The sequence below is a fragment of the Cardiocondyla obscurior genome, linkage group LG20 (genome assembly GCF_019399895.1).
Source record: "Cardiocondyla obscurior isolate alpha-2009 linkage group LG20, Cobs3.1, whole genome shotgun sequence".
In the NCBI taxonomy this organism is placed as follows: domain Eukaryota; kingdom Metazoa; phylum Arthropoda; class Insecta; order Hymenoptera; family Formicidae; genus Cardiocondyla; species Cardiocondyla obscurior.
The window spans coordinates 2,313,300-2,335,587 of NC_091883.1; the positions used below are offsets into that span (position 1 = coordinate 2,313,300).

Sequence of the window (22,288 nt, forward strand, 5' to 3'; positions counted from 1 at the left end):
AAAAAAAAGTATTTGTTCTAGCCCGGTGCAAAAATGTTGAAATTCTATTACAGACTTTATAAATTACAGACCGGACGTGTCAAAGGTATTACACATTTTTGCAATATCGGTGACAATGAAATAACAATGTTTTTTTTTTTTTTACGGATTGCGGATTAAGCGAGCAATTTCAAAATTAAAAACCACACCGGCGACCGAGAAAGGTGCACACGCCCGGCGGATTTACGATCGCAATGCTGATGGCTCATCTGTGGGAATGGCGCAATGCGTCTTCCTTCAGACGATTCCTATACACTTTATCTTCGGGACATTTAAACCGTTCGTAGCCAGATAGCGTTGCAAGGTCGTCCCCGTAGTAGTGTAACGCCATTGGAGAATTCAGCCCTACGGCCTCTGAAATATCGGCGAAGTTACGAAAGTAGCGGGGCCTCGAGAGCTGTGGAGCGAGACTCCCGGAGACCATTGTTCGCTGGGGCCGGTAACTTCGCGGAATCGCCACATACATTACCTGAACGAGTGGCGAAGGGCGACGCTCCAGGTATCTTTAACTTTTCGTCTTTCCCCCATTTTTCAAGCCACCTTAGTGGGTGCCAATAACGGCCCATTCTCTCTCTCTCTTTCTCTCTCTCCAATCTACCTTTATCGCGCATTCAATAGCGGATTCTATTAAAATTATGTCTCGTTTTTAAGGACGTTATTATAAATTCGACCGTGTTCAGAATTTATTTTTTTGCGAATTACATTTAGGTTCTGTAAAATATTATTCAACAAACATTGCAATCACCCTCGCAATTTGTTGACCGTTTACAAACACAATTTAAATTAATTTTTAATTACTTTTGATTAATTACTAAAAAAAATATGTATATGTTATTTTTTTTTTTTTTTAAATTACGTAAGAACTATTTATACACCCATGTTATCGCGTATATTTTATTATACGTATAATACTTATATAGCATCGACGTACACGCATTATGTTTGCGCTGCCCGTGTACATCTATTGATAAAATGATGACGATCAAATATTCTTCGTTCGATCGGCACCGAGTCAATTAATTAATCGAGAGAAAAAAAAAGAGAGGTCGTTGCCATGACGAACCCCCGCACTCGATATTCATTTACGTTGACGGCTATATTACGTCGAGTGCTTTGCTTGTTTCCCTCTCGTGCTATTAGTGATGTGTAAAGAGACGTCCTGGCGGTATATTACTTGAGCTAAATTGCACGTCGGGGCACAAAGGAGAAGATGGGAACGGGATCGATTACGGTAACGCGTTACGCGCGGTTTGGTCAGCGGAACGACCGCCGCCAATTTTCTTTTTCTATCGCGGACCAAGCTCCACAGATAATCCTTCGAATCGCTTCGCTTCTCGGCCGAGTTCGTACGTAATATTTCGCGCGACTGTCGCCCGTTATCGCAGGCCACAGTATATTAAGCTCTATCTCTTACTTTCGCCTCCTCCCGTCCGAATCGGGGGAAAATGCTGACTTTGAATGTGAAGTGTCCACCATTAATTTCGGGCCTTCGGCGTTCGTTTGTAATGGCGAATCATCGACGCGTCAATTACGCCCGCGTGATTAATGGTTCGTTCCGCGGTCATCGGTCATCGCTCTAAAGGCGGTAAACGGCACGTTGTTGAAAGCAACATTACGTCCAAACGCGTAAATAAATTCCGTTTTGATTCGATTATTAATCAGCGACTTATTCAATTAATTCTTATTTTGATTATTAATTTTTAAATCGATAGCGATTAAAAATTACAACTTTCTCAAAAGTATCGAAATAAAAAAAAAAGAATAAAAAAAGCGTTTATTAAATTTTAATATGTTATCTCTGCAACAAATTTAATTATAAAATACTTTTTTTGAAGTATTGATTTACGTTGTTGACGTAAACATCGCACGTTCATGGATTTTTGATACACAAAGGCTAAAATGGGCAGGACAAGCTGAAAAGGAAGAGCGGCAAAGGGTATTGTGAGCGCATTTCTTTGATGTAACTCACTTATCGGGGTGAAACCGTCTCCTCTTCCTTCCCGATTTCATTCTCGCGAGATAGGATATCATCTCCCTCTGCCTTCTCTTTATCTTCCTCTACTATCCTGGCATTTCTGTTCGCCTTCTCGCAACCTTCCCGACAAGGAGAGCGGCGTTCTCCATTACCGATAAGATACCGATCGCGATGTATGTACACCCACCGGCACTAATCCGCGCGGTGATCTGATAATTGAGCGAACGCTGGATGCCGGAAATACGTAACAGCCGTTACTGTCACAGTAACGTCGATGCGGGATTACGAGTTGTTGGTCCTTGCTCGTAGCCGGGGTCAATTTGCGGTATCCACAAATCACGCCAGGGATCACCGGAAGTGTCCGGTGCGACGTGATTTTACAAAACGACGCGGCGAGAACGGTGCGCTTTTTCCGTAAAAAGTCAAATGTATTTTAATGAATCTCGCTTTTTCAACGACTCGCGATGGAATAAGCCAAGTACTTACTAGTTTAAAAAAGCAAGCGAATCATGGCAAATTTGTTTTTTATCATTTTATATATCTGTACTTTAAACGTAATTATGTATTAAGATTTTTAATAAATTGAAAACGGAGGCGTCTAAAGTATTTATTGCATATTGAATTTATCGTTACTAAATTACTTTCGAGCTATTAAAAAGTATTTCTATAATTTCGTCAAAGTAAAAAAGAAAAAAAAAAGAAAAAATGCATTTATAAAATTTGTGTAATACAAACCGAAATACGTTAATTTAGACTTTGTCGTTATAACGAAAGTGTCGCCTGTGTTCTACAATTAGCTACGTCGCGTAATGAAAATTTAGCATCATTACGAAAATTAGCAATTATTTATTGTTTCTATTTTGAAGCGGGGTATATTTTAATTACTAACGCGCTCGCGCGAGAGATTGTCATTAGTTTCGCGCTTTACAATTATATAGCGACGACACCGGGCAACTTTTCGACCAACTTTCCCGAATGATATCGAAGCCAGTTTTATCGGCCACCAGCAATTTAATTGACCGGCTGTTTTCCCGTTCTCATTAATGCAGCCCCGTCACATTTATTGCGCTATTTTATACGTCACTTTAATTCCGGGCGTCTCGATTTCGCCGGTGGGCCGGCGAAGCGCCGTTGCTCTCGTATTTCGACCGGGACAGTCATTCCCCTTCCGGAACTTCGCGATAAATCTCGATTAATCCAATCGAGGAGCCATCGCGCGGACTCTGGCGCGTGACCAATCCCGAGGAAGCGATTGCCAATCGCCGCTCCGCTCGCCATGCCAGGACCTACCTCGTTTAGTTAACGCAGTCGCTTCTTTGATTAGTTAACCCGCTCCCTGTCTTTGTTCGCGAAAAGGGGAATGGACGAGGCGACGGGATGTACAGTTCCCCAGAGGGGTTTCCCTCCCGTAGGCGTCCCTCCGCGCGAAGCCTCCTTTACTCTTTACAGGATCCTCTCCGCCGCTCCATGGACCGAGGATGAGAGAGCGGACCGCTCGGTCGGAAAATCGCTTTAAACCGCGCCGACTAATATTAACTTTCTCTTATCGTTTCGCGAAATTCCCGAACTCTCTTTTTTACCTCCTCTTTCTCTCCCTAAGCCCCCCCTCCGCCCGTGGCGCATCCTGGCAGGCGGAATCGCAAAAGCTTCCCTTCTCCCTGCGGAGCCGCGCGCGCCGGACAGCGTTCCGAAATTTCCTTATTTGCCGTTCGGACGAAGGCCGGCTTTGTGTAAACTCCGTTTTATCCCGCAAACGCCGGAGTGTTTTCCTCCGACCCGTCTTTCCGGCTGCGCGATCGATGCGTCTGGAATTTCGCTGCGAGCAGGTAGATCGGTGATACCAGTCAGTCACGTGTGATTATTCAGGTTGCACGTATAAATAAAAAAATCAAACAGAAAAAAAAGAAAAAAAAAAGAAAAGACTGACGTAGTTGACCGGAACTTTCGATGCGTCAACGACGACGATTTAAAACGCTTAACATCGCGAAATGGAAATGGCAAAGAGGGGGGAAAAGCGCCCTGGTTCATTAGGTCACCGTTTCAATCGGCGAACTTTATGCAAACAATTTTCGAGTGTAACAAACTGCCACGCTCGCAGCGAAATGGTAATGCCTTCCGCTCATATAACCGAGTTGCATTCTGCAACGAGCATACTTCACGCAACTAACCGGCCGGTAAAGCGTGTCGCGCATATGCGAAAAAGCTTAAATGTCTTCCGCGCTTTTCCTCAAATACTCCTGACGTTCGAGAGTTACGACTTCGAACTAAAATTGCTCAGCCAATAAGCCCCGACAGCCATATAATTTTAGCTTGCTGAAGTGCGTTAAAGTCGCAAATAATGCAAAACAAAATCGCGCGCGACGAACTATCTTGCGTCGAGAAATAAAAACACCCGGGCGGAAAATCAATTTCGCGTATTAGACTTCGATCAATCGGCCGTAGCGAAAATATTGGCGGATCCCTGCGACGTGTAAAATTGAAACTGGCGGCGGGGAGGGGGATGCGATCCTTTCCGACGTCAGACGGATCGACGCCCGGGAAATCCGCGTGACGCGACCGTAGGACGTCTGCCGAGTCCTTCGCGTTGGTGGGATACGGCCTCAAACACGCATAATCCGAGTGAAATTACTGGGTGCTGGCGAAAAGCTCCGCGCGTAAGTTTCGAGAGCGGACGAGCCCGCGCGCGGTCAAATATGTACTCTGGGGTAACCAAACACGCCGGTAGTCTTTTACGTGAGCGACGCGCTCGCAGCTGTATGCACTAAAATACCCATGGCGACATACGTCGCGTACAGCTGCCCGGGCTGCGCGCAGAATGCAGCATTAATCCGGTCGTTCAGCTGCGAGCAAATCTCCCTGCGAAAAATTTCGCCGAGAGCCGCAGGTCAAGCATAAGATCCGTACATCGTTCTTATATTTATTTATTCGTTTATTATTATTATTTTACTTATTTATTTTTTATTTTTTTTTATTTTTATTTTATTTTATTATTATTATTATTTTTTTTTTTTTCTGTTACGCGATTTAGTTCACGCGTAATAGACAGTCGTGTGTCGAAAATATAGTTTCTCGCCGTTACGCTAGCAGAAACTGCGTTTGACATTTGTGCATATCGAAAGTATTGAAAATGGAAAGTTGAAAACTTGCCCGGCGATGATGGATTTCGACGAGATTTTCTCTAACGGCAAATCGGTCCGAAATTTGTCAGCCCCGAAGCTGAAACGGCATTCAATAACGACGGGCGGCGGCCTGTATATAAAATAAATCATATTCATAGGGAACACGCTACCAAATATTCGCTCCCAATATTTTTCCATTCGCGATATGATAACTTCTAACTCACTTTGCGGCCATTCGCGGCCATATACATGTCGCCGCAATAAAATCATCCTCCGCTTCACTTTGCGCAGATAAAGTGCTTAATATTTTAATCGCTCGTTTAACGAGCGCGATGCCCGTGAGAATATTTCGCGCTTTGCAACGTGTCCAATCAAAATAGTCGATTGGTTTCGGGATCGCGGGATAGTCGGGGCCGAATAAATCCCGTACGCGAAAACCATTTTGTTCGTCGATTTTATACAAATATTATTGCTCAAACATACGTAATCTCTGAATATTAGAGAATGTCAGCTTATAACGTGTAACTTGACCGGCGAAGTTGCCGGAGACTCCGTACGTAATTGTCCTGCATTAATTTCCACTCGAATTTTTAATCTACATTTTTCGCGCACGCTATTTTTTAAAGAGACCCCAATTACAAACTACGAAAAAAATTAAAAATGATGCGATTTACCAATCTGCATGAGCTTCAGCGGAGTTGTAGAATTCCACATATTAATATAGACATGTTAGTATTTAAATTATTATATAATTATATAATTTAATAAACGGCATCAATAAAATTTATCATTTATCAATTTAGACGTAGCACCAATTTTTTATAGATAGGATTAACGTATTTAACGTACACGTGTGACGTAATCTTTCTTTCTACATTACAGCATAATGAACAACAACAGCGTGGAGCAGCCAGATCCGGACAACATAAAAATGTTTGTGGGGCAGGTACCTCACGACATGGATGAAAATGATCTGAGGACGATGTTCGAGGAATACGGCCGAGTGCATCAGATAAATATTCTGCGGGACAAGATCACCGGCAGTCATAGGGGTAAGTGACGCAATCTATTTTTTTTTTTTTTTTTTTAATTGACCGTTGAGACTCGGTCGTAATTAGAATTAATTCCGAATACGTTTGATATCGCAAGAGTCGCTCGGCAATCGAATACAGTTCCGCTAAATGGCATAAAAACGATAGCGTATTATTTTTCTCGCGCTTCTAGCAGTTAATTACGACGCGACATGATAATTCTGATAAAATGACGAGAAATCTGCCACCAGAAAGATACATGGCAGACGAATTATGCGTGTGATGCAACTCGATTACCCAAATAATCGGAATTCCGGCTCATCTGATTTTTGAAAACTGTTCTTCAAGTTGAATTATGCCATTGAATTCGCTAAATAGGGGTTCATTCGCCGAAAATCATATTTTCCATTAAGCTGAACCTTCAACATTTTCGATGTAATCGAATTTTCAATGTAATTGATGTTGTTGCGCTACTATTGATATAGTCTCGTAATGGAGCGTGTCAGTGTCGATATTAGGTATTATTCCGAACAATTTAACTTCTTTTTTTATTTCTCTCTCTCTATCTCTCACAATTTTAACCTATTTGCTAAACGAGTACAGTGTAATTAAATAATCCTACACGGTTTAAATATTTCATCTTAATCAAGTGTCACTGCAAATTATCTAAATGGAAAATGCGATAATTTGTAGCAAATAATATATTTGATGTTATGAGTTTAATAATTTTTAAATGACTTGTAGCACGTTATATCATTTTACGGAATGAAATAATATTGAGAAGACAATTTTTTTTATTAAGATTTTTTAAAATGTAATTGATAAGGCATCGGATAAATAAATTAAAAATACAAGAACGTGCAACAATTCGTGCACGGGTTAGAAATAGCCGTTGTAGGTAAACCTTCGTTGGCGTATCGATCGGAGAGCAAAAGAGCAACCCCACGAGACTCCCTTATGTCTCCCCACGTCCGAATACAGGCGCGCTTGTAACGCGGCTGTCACTGAAATATGCACGTGCTCGCTAATAACGAGCCTTAATGCCCGCTAAACGTCGTCCACACCGGCGAAAGTTTGCGCAATTACTTTCGTTGTACAGATGACTTCAAATTTGCGGCCGATGTGAGAGTCAGGGCATTGTGCAACAGCACGATTGCCCAGTGTGCATGTTAGGAATATCAATTACAACCGCGACCGAACTTCGTTCAGATATCGCTGAACACAATTATAAAATTGCTTAGAGCTTTTTATAATAATGGCCGGAACAACAACGAAAACAATACCGCGGTAACACCGAGTAACATTAAATTTTATTAAATTTTCGTAATTTGCAGAGAAATTATTTTAGAGATAAAATAAATATAATCGGTACGCACTTTGCTTCGTAGTTCCCGGTAATTTAAACGAGTTTTCTTAAGGGCAGGCTTCCGAAATCTTTCGCGGATAAGTAGATCTATATATAAAATGTACGCGATGCACTATCCGAGTCGGAAGGCGCGAAATGTTAGGATTCTGAGAACTTCCGGAATAATTAATGTGGGCGAATTGTAAACGTCATGCGCACCTGCAAAATTGATGGCGGCAGGCAGTACAACTGGGATGAAATTCGTTCCCCATTGTGAAAATTTAACTTGATTACCATGACGTAATGGTGAATTAATGTCCCGCTCGCGGGCCGTTTGTTTAATGCACCGCATTTTAGATTCGAAATCTCTGTCAACGTGCAGTTTCAATTTTACAATAAAACGAGCTAATTACTGTTTTCCAATTAACTTTTGGTGGGAAATGTCATATCAGGGCAACCTCCTCGTCGTCTTCGCCGTTGAATTAAAGTCGAGATAATAATACGTTAAAATAAATTGATTATTAATTTATTAATCGCATCGTGTACTTTTGAGTCTCATTTTTAAGCGTTGAGTACACACGTGCGCATACGTAATCGGTATAATTTATACTACTTAAGCAAAATGCATACCAGAATAATATACTCGACATGAGATGAACGAGCTCGTCTGTCGTTGGTCAAACAGCGAGTCGGAAAGTAAATTCCACGGTGCATCGAGGCGTTTTATCTCGTCGGTGGAAATAAAACACTAAAATTTCCACAAATTCTATATTAATTAAGCCGCGAGGAGTCGGACATAAGCTTTCCTAAAAATTAACAAAAAGTACCTCTAGAAACATATTTGATTTACACTGGAATAGATTTAAAATTCAAATTATTCACTGGAACAGTCGTAATGTTGCATAACGTAAAAAAAAAAAGGAAGAAAAAAGAATTACTTCGGCCATTTCGCTGGTAATTATAAAAAATGCTTTAATCCGTTTTTTTTTCATTTAATTTTAGAAGCTTCCAATAAAGCCGATCTTCGCATGATATATTCTGTTACTTCGGCAAAATGTTTGAAATTAAATATAAAAAGAATACTCTTGAAAATTCTATTTATAATTAATCAAATTACGTTGAAACTTTTAGATGTGTAATTACAGCATGTCAGTGCCATTAATATTTAATATCTGTTTTTGTTGACCGTCCTCTTTGATTATTCAATTAGCCGTGGACAAATATATATTTAACAATTTTACTTTTTTAAATTACTCCGCGGGATTTCTGATTTACGGTCCTGTGACGAAATCAATGATTAAGAGACTTCCATTGCAATATGCATATTAAGGCGGGCTAATCCCATCACAAAGTAACTTCACCGGACATTAACATAATTAATTCGGGTATTATCATATTAATTCGGGCGCGGCCCGTTCGCGAAATACGAGATTTATGCGAAACAGATTAAACGGCGAAGTCATTCGGTTCGAAATCAATACCGGCCGGTGGGGTGAGCAATCCGTGGAATGTTCAATTTGCCGAATCGATAGGAGACAGCGTACTCGCGGGCCGGGACTTCCTTTTATGCCCGATTAAAACAAGTGCGGAACCGTGTTCGCAATGAAGACCTTCGAGATTGCCATCGTAGCCAATATATCGGAATCCCGAAAGTGTCCGACTGCGCTGCTTCTTGTCGCAAAGTAGCGGAATTCGATACTCCGTTACTTTGTGAGACACGATATGGGAACGATAAGGACGACAATAGGATTCTCTGCAAACGCGGATGGATGGACGGGAGGGGGAGGGGCGAAGGGTAGGGGAGAGGAAGGGGGACGAACCGCCGTCTCCCGGGGCACGATTTTCCGCGAATTTCCCGGAAACACCGTTGTTCCGCCCGGCGAAAAGACGTCGGGAAATGTTTTAGTTAAATTAACAGAGGCTCTCTCTCGCGTCGGGACGATGTTGCCCTGCGTCGATTGCGAGTTTCTCTTCGACAAGCTTCTCGTTACTACGCGGGATGTATCGTTGCGCGAGCGGCGCGTTTGTCTCTTGCATCCTCGCTTCGGAAAACCTTCCGAGGCACAGCCAGAGGTACGCGAATCGCTCTTGAAATTTGTTTGTCTTAAACGGAAACGCGAATCACCCCTACCGCCGGCCCCGCTTCGCGCGGAAGTGCGCTCTGCTATTAATCACGCGGTCCTATTAATCGTCCTTAAGTCACGCCATGCTCGCGTCATCTTGCTCTTTCGCGCCGAAGAAAGCCGAACTTTGTCAACGTTACTATCTTTAAGAGCTTCTATAAAGATCGATTTTACTACCTGCAAGTTGCGTGGAGCATTCAGAAATTGCTCGAGAAAATCAATACCTATCTTCTTAAAATTGCATTTCCACGATTTCGAATATTCGAATCATGTTTCTGTTCTCGTGCGGAAAGAAATTATTTCAAAAGAAAAAAAAAGGAAAAAAAATTCCTTTTTTTTTAGAATACATAATGATAGAGACAATAGAAACACAGAGGCGGCCGTAATTTTGAGAGCTAGGCATTGAATTTTTACCGAGCAAAATTCCTTTAGTTCATTCTGCATTATCTTCTTTCGAACAATATCGCCATAAATCCTTTATTTTCCGCCTAATGGTTATTTTCTCGTGTCTCTTTGTCTTCGAACTTTTCCAAAGGCTACCGAAATCGTGAAGAACGTCGGAGTCGCTGTGCGCGCCGTCGTGCACTTCAGGATTACGCGAGAAACTTTAAACGAAACTCCGGCGCGGAAGTATCGCAAAGCTGCTTCTGAGTGTGCCCGTGTTCCGACACGGAGCGGGCCGGATTCGAGGTAGTTGTTGGTTCTTTTCGCCAGGAGAGTAACGGACTTTTCGAAGACAGATAAATTTTTCAAGTCCCATAACGGCACCGCCGAGCTGATAACTGAGCGTGCCGTACATATATATAATATATATATATAAAATATATATATATATAATATATATATATATATATATATATATATTTTATATATATATATATATATATATGTTGCGAGTCAAAAAGCTTTAGATAATTGCACAGGGATTTCAAAGCGCGAGGATACCGTATCATTTTTCTCAAAGTATCAAAGAACAATGTATTGAACGCGAAATACACTTGCCTCAGAGGAAATTAATTACCCTTCGTGTTTCAAAGATAATACTGAGCGAGTATTTAAATTAACTTTTGTACAAGTAGTTAAACAAATTTTGCAAAAATATGACAGGAAATTATTTTTAAATAGAATCGTCTTGATCAGCAACCTACGATTCAATTTCACTTAGCGCGGGATAAAAAAAAAAAAAATAAATATCTAACACTGTATTAATGTGGGACTTATTTCTCGTTACGTCGTTCTCCATCTCTCCTCGCGAGTTCGCGGTGCCGAAATTAATTGCGGTGGCGGATCGACGATACCTACTGATGACACCACCGGAAACAGCTCTAATTAATTGGCAAACTGCTCCCGCGCCAAGAACTGGCACGTGCTTCCAGTCGGCAAACGGCACTTGCTTAGTATTTCCGACGCCCGCTCGTCGATCACTCAGTCTTAATGACGCCTTCTGCCCTTTGTTCGTCCCTCGAGTTGGATCCCACTCGGGATTCCATTCGCGCTGCAAGTGCGTGTAAATACAAAGACCGGCTGGTAAATCTCGCGCGAATTAATCTCCGCGACGTGCTTTGCATCTTCAGAATTCCCTCGTTATTATTATTATTACTTTTTTTGTTATACTTAAAAGACGCTAAAGACGTTAATTTGCTTCAAGGTATGATTTCGATCTAAACGCGTAATTTGTGGTATTTAAATAAATTTTTTAGAGTCGATTACTTCCTAATTAATTAATCTTACATTCAGCGTGTCTTTATCTTTCATTAGAAAATTTATTTGTCGCCATTCACAGTTCGCCGTTTTGTTTAAGATATCTCGAAATATTCTTTTATTTAATATCATTTAATAAAAATTATAATTGACCGGTTTTTAACAAACATTTAACAAAAAGTTGGAGGACTGACTTTGTTTTAAATCCCTGTACTGGGATTCGAGAAAATCTCATTTTATTTTAGCAGCTTACCCTGCAAGGGGAAGAAGAGGAAAAAAAAAAAAGGTGGAAGTTGTTACACGCAATGCCTCTTCGTTCTCTCCCTCTTCGTTTCTTTTCTACGGATCACAAAAATGCCAACTAGTGGGATGATAAAAACACGGAAGGCGGGCGAAACGAACTGCTTTAATTTAAAGTTGCGTACGGGATTTGGGACTTTTACTTTTCGAGTCACCCCTCTCTCTCTCCCCCTACGACGAGGGGCGGCTCTTCCCTACGGAATCCCTCCGCCGCGAACTCGTTACGTTTTCGTCGTAGGGAATTACGCGACTTTGACTAAAGCCAGTTAAAGTCTCATCGGAGTTGCGACTAAACGGCTCCTGATCCCCGTAATCTTGTGGAACTCACGGCATCGGCCGCTACCGGGGTGCAGTTTCGAAATTTCATTGATAAACGTCGACATTGTTAACCGACAACGTTTCTTGAGGTGCGCCCTCGAGCCGGAAAATAATCGAGTGTTGCGACTATTTTCCGGTCTCGCTCGTCGTACGCAGGAATTTACGCCTAACGGTAAACGGTAAAAGTTCTGGCTGGCGGCCAGGATTACGAGGAGCGTCGGGAAGTTTAATTTCTCGAATTCTCGTCGAAAGTCTCGTTTCTTCTTGCTTTGCGTTCGTACTTTTCTCCCCCTTCCCCTCCTCTCTCTTTTCCGCTCTCCTGCCGCAAATTTCGTTTCGCCCTTGGCTTTCCCGCTCGTCTCCTTTCCGCCGTCTCGCTTACCCTCCCTCACCCTCCCCCCCCCCTCGCGTCTCTTTGTTCTCTCGGATACAGGACCGCGAGAATTTCTCGCTTCTCTTGCCATTACGCTGCGGCAAAACTGCCATCGATTACGCAAATATTTGAGCGCCTCTGCGAGGGCAGGCGGGATAGCGGAGAGAGAAAGCGAGCGGTGCAAGCTGGAGTGCAATGTAACCGTATTTCGGCTGATTCCGAAAGTAAGTCGGGTAAATTTGCACGAAGCTTATCTAACCGCGGCAGGTGTCGACTACCTTCGAGACTTGGAGATATCCGGTTGTAGTTAGGACGCCCAACAGTTTCCGACCATTACGCGTGTTTAACAGACGAAAAAAAAAAAAGAAAAATCGTGTCACGTTCGCTGCCAGCCATTCGTTGATGGTTTACGTTTACGCTCGAGGTTTTTCAATTAAAAAAGCTGTTACATTCGGTATAAAAGTCACGCGGGGTTCAGACCCGGGTTTAAAATACATTTAACATTTGCAAACGCGAATTTTCAATCCGGTCCGCGTGGCATTTAAACGTCGGGCATCGACGTGCATAAATGCTTGTCTACAACTTTATATTATTCCGTCAAACTGTATAACATTCAGCGAAGATTCGCAGCGCGAGATATTCCCGAGCTCGCTTCGTAATCCGTTTTCTAAGACTTTCTCTATTTCTTTTGTACGATACTAAACTTACCGGCTTGATAAAATTATTTAGACTTCTACGAGAGAAAGGAAACTATTTCGACGCCAGAGGCAGATTTTATTTATGCACATCGTATAAAAATACACGCCGTGCGGAGAACATTTTTAGGTACTTTTATTTTGTTGTTTTAATATAATTAGAAGTATATCACGGTGTATTTTGTTACTTTTTAGATAGAGTCCTTTATCCGGCATTTCTCCCTAGTAAAAATTCAAGAGCCGTATTTTCCTATTTACGGATTCAAATATATTCCGATAAAGATTGTACTATACGCCGCGCACTATGCTTTTCCAAATCCACAAAGAGAGCACCATTGGATACAATGGTTTGGAACGGATCCCAATATTATCTCCCATTATGACGTACATCGGAATCTTCCAGGCAATAAGATCTCCGCCTGAATTTATGGGGCCGCACTCGTAACGGAGACCGGCGTAACAAATTGCGTCGATTTATCACACGTTTTTCACCCGGTCAAGTATGGCCCTATCTATGTGCCAGATATAAATACAAACACCACCACACGCATAGATAACGATCCGTCCGACAAAACCTAACGCAACCCACAAAGCGCTGAATCGCGCGCGCTTCGCTCATTTTCCCTGGTCGAGATAACGTGCCGAAGACACAACGCAAATATACGTATTTTTTTTTTCTTTTTTTTTCTTTTTTTTTGTCGCAGCGTGTTCGTCGTCGCGTTTCGTCGATTCGATAATTTAAATTGTACGCTAACAATCGCGCTGAATTAAAAATATAAATCGCGGAACATTTATATTTTAATAATTGTTTATATTAATAAATTTAATATGCTGTGCTAAGAAAGAAAAAGTGCACCGCGGCAGATAACTTTATTCCATTTCGTATAAGCAACGCGACATCATTCTCTCAATACTTTTTACAAGATCTGCTTCCTCGCGAACGGCAACGGTATCGCCTGAATAAGGAAAAAGGTAATATACCCACGCGAAAACGGGGTTGACCCGATTCCACAGTGGAAACAGTAGATCAACTCGATCAGCCGCTCTTACGTGCCCCATTCTTTTCCTCGGTCGGTCTCGAGCGAAAACTATCCGATAAAATAATATCGAGTCAAAGTCTTCTTTCTCTTTTTACCGTAGTCGACACAACCCGGGCTGCGCAGTGTGCCCCCTCGTGACCTCTTACACAAAACGTTCCACAATCTTTTTTGCAAGATTGCTTGACGAATGAAATTCGCTTTTCGCCGAACAATAAGTTTCGCAACGCCGCGTTAAAAAAATTATTTTTCTCTGTCACATTACAACCTGCAGCATCCCCCTGATTTTAAGATGCACCGGAAGCATTCCGCGTATTCCACGGAATCTAAAAGCCGTAAAGCAAACGGGGGTAATCAGCGGAAAGTGTGTTCGCCACGTTTGACTAGACCGCGTTTCGACAGGCGTGAAAACAAAGTACTCGCGTATGCTAACTGGATGTGCGGCTCGCGAAGAAGCTTGTTGCTGAAAGATTCGTCGTCCCAATCTGGCGCTTGCCTCAATGAAACGGCGGAGCGTACGCGCGGTAGGGCACGAGAGAACGCTAGAAAAAGGAACGGAAGGAGCGTCGGCGAGGAGAGCAGGCGCGAAATATAAGTAGGGCGTTGTCGGCGGACGAGAAAGGCCGAGAGAGAAAGAGAGAGAGAGAAGAAAGAGAGTGTGGAAGTGGAGTACGACAAAACCTCAATCCCTTTAATGGAGACAAATCCCCCTCTGCGCGCGACCCCCTACGACGCGCCGGCAGACAATTTGTAAGAGTATATCCCACCCACCCTGATATTAGTACTTCGCGACCGTGGGTGGCTCGGGCAGCCAATCATCCGCCAACCTCTTTCTCACCTTTCTCACTCATCTTCTCTTCCCGCTTTCTCACCTGCATTCCGTCCTTTCTTTGACTTCCTTTTTTTTTCTCTCTCATTTTCTTTTCTTTCTATATTCCTCTTTTTCCAATCTACCCTTTCATTTTCTTATTTATCTCTCTCCCTCCCTCCCGGTTTTCAGTCGTCCCTTTGTAACCCCTGTCTTACTTATCTTTTCTTCTTTTTTTTCTCTCTCTACCGTTTCTCACCCTTTCTCGTATTCTTTTTAGCTACTTAATTTTATTCGTATTTTCTTTTTTTTTTTTACGCGAATTTGACTCTGTCTCACTTATCACTCCATTCACCGGTGAAATTATAAAATTAACGAGTAGCATCCATCACCGAAGTATAATACGAAACATTAAGCTAGTTGCCTCCGTGAAACCGAATTTTCGTGGCTCGTTCAATCTTGATTAAAATCAAATTCTCCGTGCAAGCTTGTGTGCCAATCTTTATGATTTCGCGCTTAATCCGCTCGACAAATTTCGCGTATTTTCCGTTTGAATCTTTAAACCAAGTCGATTATTTTTTATTTTCTAAATTTGTATTTGTAAAAAAAAAAAATTATAAATGAAAGGACAACATGATATAAATTTAACGATTAATTGAAATAATAATTTATCTGAGTTAAATATATTTTAATCCGATAATATTTTTATACGAATACTATTTCGAATTCGGGGAAAATATTTGGAGCGTAATAAAGTTTGAAATAAAATTTATACAGAAAGTATCGAAGGATCTGAAGTCCAGCTCGAACAGGAAACAACTTCTTTTCTAATTAATTATTTCATTGAAACGGAATAGAAAAGTTTAGCCGATTGGTTTATGTTTATCAATATTTGAGCAAACGCGTTCGCAAGAAATGCATTTTTACATCTGCGATGCACAAAGGTTAACCCTTTTTATCGTTGTCGGGCGAACAAAAGCTCTCCCCGTCGCTTCCATTATCGCGCGTCTAAGCAAAACTTCTTCGTGTCGTAGAAATAATTAATCACGATGGCACTCGACAACACGCGCGCGCGCGCAGGGCTTTTAATAATTTCAACGTATTCCCGGTAAGATGGCTCATCGCGATAAATCGTTATTAATCGACGCACGGTTTTCTCAAAGAAAGCGATTCATCGTGCGCGACAAGAACCTGACCGTATCCGCGGCGAGGGGGGTTTTTTTTTTCTTTTTTTATGTTCCGCGCTTTAGAACATACGTTCATCAAATATCGGTTGACTTGAACGACCGGCTGAATGGTTTTTGAAGACGACTTTGAACACCGTGACGAAGATAATCCTTTAAAGGATCCTAAAGTAGGTCCCTTGAAAGTCCTTTAACGTGACGCCTCGCCCCGTGGTTGTAAGCGGACTCGATGATTGGTCACCGGACAGGAAGTCGATAGTTTAGGTTTGAGTTTGCCGGCGTTCGTGGACGACCGGTGGGCTAACACGGACATCGGCGCGGTAAGATCGCGGGCATCTGTTACGACATGTATTCGTTTCGCAGCCGTTACCCGAATTTCTTTTTTCGTCGTCGTCAATTATTTTCGCGCCTAATATTAAAACTGCACAAGGCGGTGCTTGTGAGTGAGCCGCAAATTGCCGCGGGAAGCTTCCGAGGATCGGCGATCCTCTCTCTCCGACGGTTACGCAAATCGGAAGACGCGGATACGTTAGTAAAAGCAAGTTTCGTACACTTTTTAATCTCGCTCGCTTCGTGCAATAAGAACAAATCATTGTGACAGGGTGTTTTCATATAACAGCAGAAGCCCAGGGCCAGACGTGGCCCTTGCGGACTACTCAATCATCCCTCTTAATCCCGGACTAAGGTCTAAAGGACTAAAGGTAATCAAGATAAACTACTGTCCTGAGGGAATTTGAACCTCCAGTTGCTCGAGAGGACATCGAAGTAATTAATTCGTATCTTTCGCCTCTTATCGCGTGGCGTCGTCGTCCCGAATGAAATATCCTGTAAAATGATTCTTTGCTCGTCGTTGTAAGACGAGATTACGATATAACGACATTTTCAATTAGCGAAGTTCTCCAGTCGGAGGACTTGGCGATTAATTCAGAACGACCCAGCGTCGCGAACGATAAAAATCCCGGCGTATTGATTCGTCAGAATTAATCCTAAGTACGCACTCGTATAAGAACCCGTCGTCGTTTTGCGGATCCGCGAGGGTTACGACGATAAAATTTAATTTTCCACGAGGAGAGAAAAAAAATTAACATGCTAATTATCAGAAAAACAGCGTGTACGATTGACGAAACAGTAGACGTTTTTTCTTCTTCTCTTTTTTTTTTTTTTTTTTAATATTAAAATATCTAAATCGGTTGCGGGTAACATCGTCGACATGGGATAAAAACTTTCGATCTAAGTGTTGCCCTTCCGCGTGCTCGAAAAACTATTGAATCGCGATAGAATTATTCAACCCCCTCAAATTCTATTCTTTCGCCGTCAATCCGCTCGGCTTTTTGTCAAAGTATTCGTCCCGAGCTCGCGCGCGCTCCCTTCTGTTCCAGGCCGCACGTCCCAGTTTTTATCAAAGTGCTGCGCGATTGGTGTGGCACCGGAACTGTACGTGGACCGTAAAATTATATGACATTAATGTGACCGATATACGAGGTGTGCGCGCGTAAAACTCGTCCCTCGACACGAGATATTTTCCTGCCTTACACTCTCACGTGTGCATCGCGCCGTGCAGCTATTCGCCCATTTCTAACGTCGTAAGAGGCCATTTTAAACGTCAGCTTCATAGAACATAAATACATCGCCCGATCATATAACCCGGCGGTGGCGTGTTTATAAAACAAACATCATACGTCACCTAAACGACTAGGCTGGTGTGAGTTAATATAAACGGAAGTGGCGGAAAAATTATTCAAAAATACGAAGCTGTAAATGTAAATTGTTCGAAGGTACAACGAACAGTGACCCTCGCGAATAACGGCAGTGCTGATTAGTTTGAATTTTTCTCGTAATAATTAGGAAAAAAAAAAAAAAATTAAAATAAAGAAGACGAAATGCATTTTAAGTAAATATATTTGTTGAACGTGCGTATGCCGAGAGAACCGGGCGACAGTATTTTCTCGTTTCTTACGCGTTAGAAGTGTATTTAACAAGTAATTACTTTCAACTGAATAATTAATTACTCGTTGAAAAAAAAAAAAAAGAAAGAAAGAAAACAAAGAAAGGGATGGGACCTCATCACCCGTGCGAAATAACGACGAGTCCTAGATCCGCCGGTAGCTTTCATTGGCCCGTTGGTGATTGCGTGCCGTAGATTATTCTCAACGGCGCTTAATGCGCTCGTGTCCCACAGAAATTACATCCCCCGCACACCGACGCGACCGACGCGCGGTGGATGCATAAAACCCTACACGGCATGTTTAAACGTGCCACGAGATGTTTTTGTCCAGACGCGATTCGAAACAATTGCGCGACATAAAAGTACGCGCTTTCGGAATTTATCGCACGACACCGATATTTATTTCCCGTGCCACATGCGCGATAAACGGGACGTCAAAGCCGCAGTAAACCGAAACCTAATCAGAATTCATTGCTTGCTTTGTGATTACGCGAACGGAATTGCGTACCTTTACACGTCTCTAATTAATTTTTCTCTATTTATTTTAATCTACGCGAAATGTTGAATGCTATAAAACATTTTCCTATCGTACTATGGGAATAATTTTAATTAAAGAAAAATTCTATTTTTTTATACGTTCTCTATTAGAATAGCTGCTGAGCTCTTGAACGCGCTGCTACATCGAACAGGTTTACCCGATTAATGCGTCGCGCTTAAGTACGCCTCGCCGGTGCGGGGGTTAAATCGGCACGCTCGACAAAGACGGATTCTTTTAATTTCGCGGTTTGGACTCGTGTCGCGAACGGTCGCGGCCGCCGGGGCAGGACGCGCCGCAGGAATTCACGGTACGTTAGAAAATCCCCGATGGGATTACGAAGCTTGACGAAGAAGAACGGTGGCCGGCAAGAGAGGGCGAAAGGCGAGACGGCCGCGACCGGGGCTGGCCGTGGAAATTCCTGCCGGCGAGAGCTACCCTGCGAGGATATTTATATTCCTGGCACCTATCCCCTGTAAATCCCTGGCCGGCAATTAGGGCTGTCGGCCTACTAGCAGTCCCGTCTCGTCTCGTCTCGTCTCGTCTCTCTCGCGTCGTCCCGCGCGTAGCTACCCTCTGCCGTCCGGTTGCAAGCTGCAAGCTCTCGGCGGTCGTTAACGCGAGCTATCGTTACTCGGGGCGCCGGGCGTCTCGTTCTACACGTAACCGCCCGACTCCCTGGCTACACGTCCTCCCATCGTAATCGTTAACCATCCCTTAGTCACCGCAAAATGCGGTCGAATTATCCACTTCCGCGCCACCGGCTGCACCGTGGCGCGCAATGTCAGACCCGTCACTCGATTCCTACCCCCCGCACGATAAATCACAATCGGTGAGCCGCTCACGGGTCGCACGTGCAAGTAACGAGCCTCTACGAATCCATTTTTATTGCGGCGCCTCACCGGACGTACAAATATTAATTACCGGGCGGGATTGAGGGATAAGAACACGTCTACGTTAAGCTCTTTAAAGTATGTTGTATAAATTAGCTCGGATAATATTTTTTACTTAATTCTAAGGGGTTTCGCTGGTCTAAACTGTTTGAAGAAATTTTTTTTTTTTTTTAATTTCTCCCTAAATCGCAGCTTGGAGATACACGCTTTTTCCTCGTTTTCCCTTTCGCGGGTCCATCTCGTGCTCCAACATTACGCGGCCTGGCTACTCATTAACCCCCACCCTGATTGCCGCAAATGTTTCCGGATCTCGCTGTCGGCAACCCTCGCGACACGGACTCGAGCACGTTGCACGCACTTACGCGAAGTGACATCAGATTTGTCACGTACGCCGTGACGAGAAGTTCCCGGGAAGTTTTAACCGCGCGCGCGCGCGGTTTATACCGCGCTGTAATTTGTTCGCGAACCACGTGTCTTTATGCCCCCAGACAGGTCAACTGCCGGCTCGTTAAAGCCCCTCACGTGCTTCTAAAATGTTACCCCGATTGTCACTACTGTCGTCCGCGTCGCCTTTGCACGCAACGTAACCCGGTGGCTGGCTCTAAAGAAGAGAATGCGCCCGCATAATTCTTTTTCAAACTCGCGCCCGTCACTTCTTTTTATTTTCAATAACAAAGTTAGGAAACCTGGCGGAAGTAGCGATTGCAAAATCGTAGAAAATAGTCCGTTAAACGTTAAAATATCTTTCGTCATTAATTTATAATTTATTAAACAGGTACGGTAATTGAATAGTATTTCGGTAATTGCAAGCTGACGTTACGTTTAAGTGCACGGTGGAACGCTTTGCGCTATGGAAGTAGTAAACAAGCGGCAGAACAGACGAGCGAATCGCTCGAGTCGCTTGTAATAACATCTCGCGTTAAGTCTTATCTCGTGATGTCTTAACTCCGAGGTGGAAGGCGCGTCCGTGGATTCGCGCGACGCGATATCTCGCCTTTCCGCTCGTAAAACAAAACGCGATACCGGAGTGCTGAAGGAACGGGCATTATTTAAATTCCTTTTCTCGGACGCGTTAAAAACTTCCGGGGAACGGAGAAGGTCCATTATCCGTTAGTCATTCCTATGAATTCGCATCCGGCAACAGTGAGAACTGGAGGCACGATAACCCCACGCTTGTCCCCCTCCCTTTTTCGATCTCCTTTCGCCCCCTCCGGCTGGGCTCGTGAAATTATGCGCGATCTCTGCCGTTATGTCCTTTTAATGGAATTAAAGCGCGCTAAACGGCACGTGAAATCGGGCGGCCTTTACCGCGTCGAGACGGCGCGCGGCACGGTTTTATCGCGCATCGAAGCGTGAGAGGTTGTATGCGGCGGCCGCACTTGCGATAAGAGGAACCGAATACGTGAGTCGGCAGTCGACACGGAAGTGGCTTCGAGAGATGCGGGTGGCGCTCAAGAATCAGCCTGCAGTTTTTCTTTTCTTTTCTTTTTTTTTATTATTATTATTTTTTTATCGTGATCGGCGTACTTTGTAAGATGCATTTTCATGGCAGCTGATCTCTATAATTATTGAAATTTATTTATTTAAATTATTCTTTTTTTTTCCGATAGCGAAATTTTCGGTGATTACAGAACGACGCGAGATTCTTTAGTTATATTTTTAATCGAATTACAAACATGCTTGATGTTGGAGTAAAATAACAATTATATTTGTACTGCATTTTGTATCAGCAAATTAAATTTGAAGAAGGTAAACGTAGCGCTGTTATTTTACAGCACTTTGAAGTGAAAGTTTTCTTAAGGGATTTTAATGCGAAACTGTGTATTCCAGAAACCGTTTATGTTACTTCGAAAAGTATGCAGCTCGTAATTTTAACGCGATATTAATTATTTGTAAGATTATTTGCAGTTATCATTGCCATTCTAGTTCTCGTTTTTTTTTCCTCTCTCTCTCTTTTAATCTCTCTTTTGATATGATTTATATTATTTTACAATAAGGTTTTAATATACTTGTATAAAAGTTATATAGGAAGCACGGGGGCGATGTAGATCTACTTGGTACTGTCACATATGTTCATTTATGACATCTTTCGAGGAACTTCCACGGCAGAATTTCGCGTAGAAACAAGATGGGATTAAAAGTCTGCCGCCAGCTCGTCCGTCGGACTGCCGGCTCTCGTAAAGATCCTCAATCGCGTTTTTCTATTACACGCATATTTCAAAAACTTATGATCCGAGAAAATCCCTTCGCGAGAACTTTGAACTTCGCGAGCGCGACTATAAATTCAGACGAGGATCTTCTCATCTATTACTTCAAGATGATACTTTAAAAAGTCACGAAGTCACTCGTTATTTCTCGAGTGATGCCTTTTCCCGTTTAGTTTTCAATTTCGAGACTTGGTAAAGATTTTACCGATATCTTAATCAGCGAAAAATTCGCGGCCTTCGGAAAAATTGGGGAATAACTGGAAGAAAGTAATTTACGAAATCGACCGAGGGAACGTCTGAATATTATAAACGCTCATTTAGCATGAATTTTTGCGAGAGAAAATTTTAAGTCGTATCATAACATTAAAGAAGAAAAAAAAAATCTACGTAAAGATTTCAATTTTATTGAATTGTTAAAAATAAAAAGTGAATTAATTTTCCAAAACTGTTTGTTGATTCCAACAAAAGGATTTTTTGCACCCGTTATTCTCTTTCGTGTCATTCAGCTTTTGCGTCCTTTTGTCAAACGAATGGTTGAAGTTAATAGCACTTATGGGTACTGGAGATATGCGTTAAATGGTACGCGTGTTTATTTACTGGACTCTGCTTAAGAGCAATTTATTTTCACTTGAAAAGGTCCGGTTCGATCCCTCATATACG

The 22,288-nt window shown here is 42.6% G+C and overlaps 1 protein-coding gene across 20 annotated transcripts in view; it reads left to right on the forward strand.

Annotated features, from left to right (window-relative positions):
• The window catches only part of LOC139110408 (CUGBP Elav-like family member 2), a 396,946-nt gene that overhangs the window by 269,675 nt on the left and 104,983 nt on the right, over window positions 1–22,288 (forward strand). For all 20 annotated transcript variants that reach the window (XM_070670188.1, XM_070670186.1, XM_070670182.1 and 17 more), the window contains one exon: window positions 6,016–6,185. In XM_070670188.1, coding sequence (XP_070526289.1) covers window positions 6,016–6,185 — 170 coding nt within the window. The remainder of the gene's footprint in view (window positions 1–6,015; window positions 6,186–22,288) is intronic.